Below are 9,346 nucleotides of genomic sequence, written 5' to 3'. Positions count from 1 at the left end.
GGTCTGTTTCTCATTTATGACTCCCTCGCTCACTTTTTTCCCTGTCTTTGTGCTTTTTCCTTCTTCTCTGTGCAGAGGAAAGTAGGAGGCGTGGAAAATTTGGGTGGCTTTTCTCCAGGATTCTCTGAGTTGTGTGTTCTATCCCAGGCTGGAGTGAGTGGCACTGCTCCTCTGGAGAGCACACAGTTAGCACAACGGACGAGAGTCTCAAAGTAGAGCTTCAGCACGCAAGCTAATCAACATCATCTCTGCCTGACCCATCCAGAACAGTTCATAGAAGGGAAATACCAGGAAGATAATGACCTAAGAGTTGTCTTTTTGCAGTTTTTTGAAATTTCATAGAAAGACTGCGGAATACAGCACTCTGAATTCTGTATTCCAGAGGTAAGTTGCTTAGTTTTATACAGTATGAGTCATGCAAGTATGTCTTTGTAAAAGAAGCATTTAAGTGCATGAGTGAGACTTTACAAGATGTTGTGGGTTTTAGTATATTTGGATGCATGCATTCTAAAAATGAGCGGAAATCCATTTTTTACTCAAATTTGCTGTGTATGCACCCTTTTTACCCTATAAAGTTTAGTTTGTTTGCATGCATGCATGACTTTTCCAGTGCTCACAATGTGTAGGTGGTTTTACGTCTTAATTATAGTTTTAATGTTAAGAATTCTGTGGGTACACTAAATTCCAAAGCTTTGGAAGAAAGAGGGAATTTTTCTTGCACCACAGGAAGAGGCATTGCAGAAGAGGCAGAGCAAAGTGCTCTGATAAGTAGAATACATGAGGAGAGGCTCTGTGCTAAGGGTGTGTTAGGAGTAAAAAATTCAGCAGGAAAGTTTTTGAGACCGCTGTTACAGCATGCAATCATGTAACTTCAACTTCAATGGTTCTTCTAAGTAAGAGTGTAAAATAATTTTTTCTAGAAGGATATATTGCAGAATAATCATCTTAACTGTCTGGTTTACTTATTATGCTGATTTTGTTTTCAACAAGATGATATCTAACATACCCGGATAAGGATGTTGCTGATTATGAGCTTGTTTAAACAGAAGCAAGAAGCAGAAGTCAGGCAGCTCTGTTGCACTTTTCTACCACTATAGACACTATTCAAATCGCACCTTCTGCCCAGCGCTGTAAAGACAGGGTGATGTGAAACACTTTTTCCACTGTCTTTGCCAGATGGACAAAGAATGCTGGGAGAGTTAGAGCTGAGGCATTAAACTTAAGTGAAGCAGAACCAGATGTGGACCCTTGAAAACACCAGAAATCCTAAATTCATTGCAGTACTTTCTCATTAACTTGCATATAGGCAAACATATGTAATTATCACCGCAAACATTCACAGAACAATAGGATGCTGATATGCACCCTTTAGGGGAAGATACCGTATAAAGACTGTTCCAGTGACAATCTAAAGTTACGTTTTTTTTTTTTGTGTCCTGAGAGTGTGGGCATTAGATTTCCTCTGTTGGGCCAGCGTTGAGAAAGGCTGACAGGGAGAAGCAGTTATCCCAATTTAAACCACTAGAGGACAATACTGAGACACCTTGTAATACTCATTGGTGCTTAAGGTTTTGACACTGAGCTTGGTTTTGGTACAAACATATGTTTTTCATCCCATTATTGTAGCTTTGGCATTAAAACATTAGAACAGGCAGCAAAATTAAGCTGGAAAATACTGTAGGTTTTCCATGGTTTGAATGATCTTTATATTTTTGGCTCTTATCTATAGTTCTTATAATTAATTATATATATTTATTCATTCCTTTATTTTTTATGCAGTATGTGTATATTAGTAATCGGGTTTTTTTTTATGTGGCTGTGCTTGCAGTTATTATTTCTCAGACACACCACTAGTTGGCACATCCATCTATCGATACACTACCATTCAAAAGTTTGGGATCCGTTTTTTAGATTTGTAATGTTTTTTGAAGAACTTTCTTTTTTTATTAATGGCTGCATTTATTTAATCAAAAATGCTGAAAAAACTGTAATATTGTTAAATGTTATTACAATATAAAATAATAGTTTCTATGTTAATGTACTTTAAAAGATAAGTTATTTCTGTGATGCAAAGCTGAATTTTCATCAGCCATTACTCCAGTCTTAAGTGTCACATGATCCTTCAGAAATCATTCAAATATGCTGATTTATTATTAGAATTATCTAAGTTGTGCTGTCAAATGTTTTTTTTTTTTTTTGAACCTGTGATACTTTTTTAGGATTATTTGATTAATAAAAAGTTAAAAAGAACAGCATTTATTCAAAATATTAATTTCTTTCAAAAAAAAAAAAGTGTATAGAAGTGTATATTGTTAGAAAATATTTTTATTTTAAATAAATGCTGTTCGTGTTAACTTTTAATTCATCAAAGAATGCTGGAAAAAATTGTCACAGGTTCCAAAAAAATATTAAGCAGCACAACTGTTTCCAGCACTGATAATAAATGAGTATATTAGAATGATTTCTGAAGGGTCATGTGACACTGAATACTGGAGTATTAACTTCTGTTGCTGAAAATTCAGCTTTGATCAAAGGAATAAATTAGATTTTAATGCATATTAAAATAGAAAAATGTTATTTTACATTGTAATAGTATTTCACAATTGATCACATAAACACAGCCTTGATGAGCATAAGAAATTTCTTTAAAAAAAAAAAGAAAAAATAGAAATCTTACTGATCCCAAACTTTTGAACAGCACACTTGCTCTTCCTCCGAAATGACCTTCCCTATCTATATTTATATTATATGATATCACAGATTCCTCCAACGAACCATTCTCATAATACTACATCTTACTATCCAGTCAACTCTCAAAAAAAAAAAAAAAAAAAAAAAAAAAACAGGCACATCTTTTCTTGCTCAATATCTTGAAAATTTCAATGTTGAACACTTTAAAACTTTAATATAAAGAGTAGCTTAATATAATTAAAATGCCTAGTGGAATGATTTTACAATGAAATAATTGAAACAATTTTTAAAGTCATATTAATTTGAATAATGAATCAAATATGTCTGGAATGTCTGACCTGGACCAAAACGTGATTTTTACTCAGGGCAAATCAAGCTGTTCCTCATTGAGAACATGGCTATGTTCACTTTACTTTGTTAACATTTTAAAAATAAAAATAAAAAATAAAAATAAAAAAATACAGTGTAACTTTTATGTTTAAAATTCCTCTAAAAACAACTTTGTAATATTTCCATTTTTTAATATCATATTTGCTTACATGGTCACATGGCAACCAACTACCAAAACTAATGAATTTGTACTGTGACTCAATGTGTCCAGCAACTCTCTGACTGGTGTGATGGAAAGCATGTTATTTTCCTATAGTCTTCTACTCTGAAAGTTTTTACAATAGAACCTTTCAGTGTGATTCTGAGCTCAACAGGGAGGGAACATTCTGTGTTGTGGTATCTGCATGTTATGGCCTTTTTGTTTGTGTCCAGTACTCTGATGCTTTTTTTTTCTGAGTGTGGACTGTGTAGTGCTTAGTGGTTTTTACTGGCAAGTGAGGACAGTTGATGTGGGAAGAAAACCTTTTAAAATTCTGAAATCTGACAGCTGTGTGGATTTGGCTCATGGGGTGGAAACAGGTCACATAAATCTCACTATGCTGCCAAAACTTTTCCTCCCCTCCTAAAAATAAGCGTAAACAGTCCTGAGGTATTTCAAAGAATGTTTATGCTATATTTTATGAGATAAGATGAGAACACAAACAACCCAATAAAGGATTATATTTAGAATATTGATCATTTGACACCTATAATTTGATAGCAAAACATTATCAAACTGTCAGAACTGTGGAGTCAAATGTGTTATTGTCATTTCAAGTGAGTAAGTTCTATCTGAAATAAAGGGATGTTGTGTGCGAGTATCGACGTGTGTGTGTGTGTGTGTATATATATATATATATATAGTATGCTGTACATTTTCCCAAAAACTTAAAAGAAGTTTTGTTTTCTTTTTTCCAGCTGTCTATTCCGAAGCTTTTGTGGACAATGGGGAAGAGCCGGTTATTACTGTATGCCCTTATGGGTGTAATGGTTTTTGGCCTATTCCCAAAACTTGAAGCTCAGGAGGGTAAGTTTAGCCCATCATCATTTTTTAATGGGTGAAAATATGTTCATTTTACTGTGCTATTTTTCCTTGACTGGAAAGAGTGTTTATAATTAGGTATCTTGTTCTTGGCAAAGCTCTTTTGGTAAATATTAAGTTTAAATAGTCTACATCTACTTGTGCAACAGCAAGTAACAAGGAGCATTACAGGGTGATTTTTAGAATGCTGGTCACTTGTGTTAAAACTTTGGAATGTTATTTTCAAGACAGTGAAAAGAAGTTTATGTAAAAAGAAATAACTTATTTAAATACTCTGAATCTATTCAGAGCAGTATGCTATAGTTTGTTCAGAACTCCTAATGAACAAAAACAGTTCAGCGGATAACTGAATTTGGTGAAGCTTACACCACCAATCCTGAAGGGTCTCATGAGCTACTGTCAGCGTCGGGAACGGCCACAACCAGTTAATATTGACTATGGGTAAATCGTAAAAAATCCAACTAGAAATAACCCAATTAACAATTCCCTCACTGTTAACATGACTAGTTTTGTCACAGTCACATTTTCTGCATGCAGTGACTCCCCTCATGCTATTTTTAGTGCATTTGCGCAAATAGACATGAGATAATGGATTTTAGATGTAACAAAATTTCAACACTACCAACATTCATCCAACTGTCTTTCTGTCTCTCTGCCATTATCCATTCACTTATTTATCCATCCATTCCTGTACTAAATTCTTGAAAAAAATAAAGAAATAAAGAAATCACTAAAAAGTAGATTGATGCCTAAATTCTTTAGACAACAAGGTATCACTGATTTATGGCTTTAGAGTCTTCAGAGATCATCAGCAGCTGATGATGGCTTACCACCCAGCACAGCTTATGTCTTGAGAGCTTAATGTCTGATTCGTATGTGTTTGTGTGCTGACTGTCTTCACTGTGTAACCATTTAAGTAAAAAAGTGTTCCTCCACAATGAATACAGTGATGAATCCATATGTTCTCATCTTTGAGTTGTTTACCAAACAAAGGGCATATTTCACTGAATTTAAACATTGAAGACCCCATAAGTTGAAGTTTAAAGTAACAAAGTGCCAAATTTTGTAGTGTGCTCCTGAATGATGACTTACAGCATCTCTCTTCTGAAAAATAAAGCTAAAAGTATTGATTGTCTAGAACATTAATGTCTTTTCCCTAATATCACCTGTAGTCGATTATCAAGGAGTAAATAACATCTCATTTTGTGACATAAAGCTTATTGGCTATTTAAAACTGGGACAAATCTTTTAATATATCCTGGCCAAAAAAAATTGTTTCAGTAGATGCTGTTATCACAAGAAATAGAATTGCGATTCCAAGGGGTGTTTAACGATCAAATAATGTGAAAAATGTCAGTACAATTGAAAAAAAAAAAGCAACAGTAAAAATATTTATTAAGGTCCAAAGATGAGACAGAAGGGTCATGACTGGTACTGTTATCACTGAATACTGTAACATGAGTCTGCATGGTCTGACTGAACACAAGAAGATGAAAAGATTCAATTGCCATGGGCAGCCTCTAGAGGGCCCAAACACAAATATACAGTACAGTACACACAATTACTCTACAGTGCAAATCAAACCCCCACATCATAATTCTACACTATTTAGAATATGAAAATTAGAAAAAAATAAATAAATCAGAGCATCTTCCTTGTTTCAGCAGACATGCAGTATAATGTGTTTGTGTTGTGTTTTTATGATGGATTGTAATTATCCATGGTTATGTTTGATGCTTGCACCCCTCCCCTTTCACCCTCCCTCTTTCCTTTTTTTAACCCACACGTTTGCATTATATTTTGTTTGTCTCTCTGTCCTCTCTCCACTTCTCCTTCAAAGCCCCCGCGCCAGCCGACCTTGTACTGTTAATTGACGGATCAGAGAGCATTGGAGCTGCCAACTTCCCCCTCATCAGTGCTTTGGCTGTCCAAGTGATTGAAGGACTTGCTGTGGGCAGGGACGCAATCCGTGTAGCCCTTGTGCTTTATGGTGACGACCCTGAGATTCAGTTCTATCTCAATAGCTATGACAACAAACAGAGTGTCCTCAGTGCTATCCGGGGGCTTAAGTACCCTGGCGGTATTGAGGCAAATCTGGGGGCCGCTTTGGAGGAGGTGGCAGACAGTCTGTTGGGCCAAGACGCAGGAGGCAGGGCAGATGAAGGGGTTCCCCAGGTGCTGGTGGTGATCAGTGCTGGGGAGTCCACTGATGATATCAGTCAGGGCGAGAGGGCCCTAAAGCAGGCCAGTGTGTACACCTTTGGCGTTGCTGTGGGTAATTCTGCTACTGCCCAACTGGAAGCTATTGCTACAGACAAAAGCTTTGTTCTGTCTGCTCCTGATGTCAGAACAGTGGCAAGCATGGGTGACCAGATACTACCATACATTAATGGGGTTGCCCAGCGCACCATTGTGATTGAAACAGATTTCACAGAAGGTATGTAATTACAATATGAGGGGGATTCCATAGCGAAACTGAAGAACGGGAAATAATAACAGTACATGATCACAGATGTGGACATTTAAACAACAACAACAACAACAACAACAACAACAAAAAAAATGTTTAAAAAAGGTTTTAGTGTTTTTCTTTCTCCTAAATATTTTCAGTATTTCTTTGTTTGTCTGGTATTTTGGTGGCAACACTTTTTTTGAGTGCTGTAAGAGTTGCTGTTTCAATCCTGGTCCTGAGGACCCACCACATTTTGTGTCTCCCCTATTTAACACAACTAATTCAGATCATTAGCTCATCTGGTTAGTGCAGAGCGGTGGGTCCCCAGGACTAGGGTTGAAAGTCAGTGCCTTAAAAAACATGTTGTGTTTGCCAATGAACCATACAAAACTATTTTTTTGTAGTTCACTGTTTTCACCATAAATTTTGTTCTCTCTAAAATGCAATTTTAGACTAAATCAAGTGTAGCACAACTTTCAAGTGGAAAGAGATAACCTAACAATTTTTGTATGTTTATATTCTGAATATTGTTAAAAAAATGAACAATCTCTTAATGTAAAATAATTTTCTATTGTTTTACTACACATCTGATTTATCTATGCGAGCTTAATGTCAAGTAAAGAAATGGTGATAGCACTACACTGTATGTGTAAAACAACCTTTAAGCTAAACCTTAAAGGGTTACTCCACCCCAAAATTGTCATTCCAAACCTGTAAAAGCTTTGTTCATCTTCAGAACACAATTTAAGATTTTTTGTATGAAAACCGGGAGGCTTGTAACTGTCCCATTGACTGCCAAGTAAATAACACTGTCAAGGCCCAGAAAAGTATGAAAGACATCGTCAAAATATCGTCCATCTGCCATCAGTGGTACAATCTGAATTGTATGAAGTGACGAGAACACTTTTTGAAGAAAAAGTTGAATAAAGTCGTTTTTTTTTTTTTTCTTTGCGCACAAAAACTGTTCTCGTCACTTCATTAAATTCAGATTGTACCACTGATGGCAGATGGACAATATTTTGACGATGTCTTTCGTACTTTTCTGGGCCATGACAGTGTTATTTACTTGGCAGTCAATGGGACAGTTACAAGCCTCTGGGTTTTCATCCAAAATATCTTAAATTGTGTTCCGAAGATGAACGCAGCTTTTACGGGTTTGGAATGACATGGGTGTAAGTGACAAAATTTTCATTTTGGGGTGGATTAACCCTTTAATTATTTATTTTAAATAAATGACGAGAGCTACCTGCTTCCTAGGTTACCTGGTTTTGGTTAGAATTTGCACAAGGACTAAACAGAATTATTTTTTTCCCCACCCTTTTAGCTTTGGCTGTTGGGAAGAGAGATATAATTTTCCTCGTTGACAGTAGCATGGGTACCATCTTAATCAATGCAGTGCGAGAATTCATCAAAAGGTTTATTGACACCATGCCAATTGGACCTGATCAGGTGCAGGTTGGAGTGGCCATGTTTTCCACCACCCCAAAGATGGAGATCAACCTCAACTCATTCAGTTCAAAGGAATCAATAACCTCTGCCCTCGCAAGAATAAAACCCAAACCTTCGGCTGATGTCAACATTGGTGCTGCCTTGGATTTTGTGAGGACCAGCATGCTCACAGCTGAGAGTGGGAGCCGCATTCAAGATCAAGTGCCACAGCTTGTGTTGCTCCTAACCAGTAAGAAATCCAAAGACAGTGTCCAACAATCGGCTGATGCCCTTCGTCAAATAGGCGTTCTGACTTTGGCTGCAGGCTCCAAGGCTGCCGATGAGGCTGAGCTCAGGCAAATAGCTTTTGATGACAGTTTGGTTTTCATGCTGAAGGACTTCAGGGTATTGCTGCGCAACCCCAGAGAAATTATCTCCCCTCTCACTACATTGTCTGGTATTGTTGTAACAGAGGGTCCAACTGAAACAGGTAATATTTACAAACATACTCATTTTGTTTATATAAAAGCAGATTGTTTTGTTCATAAGTATTAATGCATATAGATAAATATTAAAATAATATTTAAAATCATGTATCTTTTTTATGCATTGTAGCCCATTGATACTGTCTTGTAGCACAAATTAAAGTTCTTGAATTTCATTTAAACGATACTTGGATATCTAAAACTGTGGTTATTTAAAATCTTTTACAGTTGTGGATGTTACTACAGTCCACACACAAAGAGTTGTCCGAGACATTGTCTTCTTGGTGGATGGATCAAGCTATGTTGGAAATAACGTGCAACCTGTGCTGGACTTCATTACCGAAGTGGTGAACAGGCTAGACGTTCGACCTGAGCGAGTGCGCATCGGACTAATGCAGTTTGCTGAAAGGCAGCGTACAGAGTTTTATCTGAACACACACAACACCAAAGAGGATGTGCTCTCTGCCATCGCTCGGCTGAGATTGATGGGAGGACGTGCATTGAACACTGGTGCAGCCCTACAATATGCCCTAGCCAACCACTTCCAGCCTGCAGCTGGGTCTCGTAGGAAACAAGGGATCCAGCAGGTACTGGTTTTAATAACTGGAGGACCATCTCAAGATGAGGTCAAGAGGATTGCAGACCGTGTAGCTTTAGAGGGTGTTTTGACTTTTGCTGTTGGAGCTGGCCAAGTGGAAGATCGTTTCCTGAAAACTGTCGCTTTTGTTGAAAATTTGGCATACTACAGACGAAACTTTGCTGACTTGACAAGTGTTGTTGATGAAATTATGACACCACTGATCACTGTTGTTGGGGAGACTGATACAACAATAACAGGTGAGCTGAGGCACCTTCTTGTTAAAAAAAAAATCATAAATT

At 36.9% G+C, this 9,346-nt stretch overlaps 1 protein-coding gene across 4 annotated transcripts in view; it reads left to right on the top strand.

The window, feature by feature from the left end:
- The first annotated feature begins 236 nt into the window (after nucleotides 1-236).
- The window catches only part of col6a3 (collagen, type VI, alpha 3), a 129,040-nt gene continuing 119,930 nt past the window's right edge, over nucleotides 237-9,346 (top strand). For 2 of the 4 annotated variants that reach the window (XM_073846184.1, XM_073846182.1), the window contains exons 1-5: nucleotides 238-384; nucleotides 3,979-4,087; nucleotides 5,943-6,539; nucleotides 7,879-8,472; nucleotides 8,696-9,304. In XM_073846184.1, coding sequence (XP_073702285.1) covers nucleotides 4,006-4,087; nucleotides 5,943-6,539; nucleotides 7,879-8,472; nucleotides 8,696-9,304 — 1,882 coding nt within the window. In that variant the 5' untranslated portion in view covers nucleotides 238-384; nucleotides 3,979-4,005. Of the gene's footprint in view, nucleotides 385-3,978; nucleotides 4,088-5,942; nucleotides 6,540-7,878; nucleotides 8,473-8,695; nucleotides 9,305-9,346 lie in introns of all 4 variants that reach the window. The other 2 variants (XM_073846183.1, XM_073846185.1) reach the window with 2 other exon arrangements.

This window comes from Garra rufa, chromosome 8, assembly GCF_049309525.1.
Source record: "Garra rufa chromosome 8, GarRuf1.0, whole genome shotgun sequence".
Lineage (NCBI taxonomy): Eukaryota > Metazoa > Chordata > Actinopteri > Cypriniformes > Cyprinidae > Garra > Garra rufa.
This window is presented reverse-complemented; position numbering and strand designations above follow the sequence as displayed.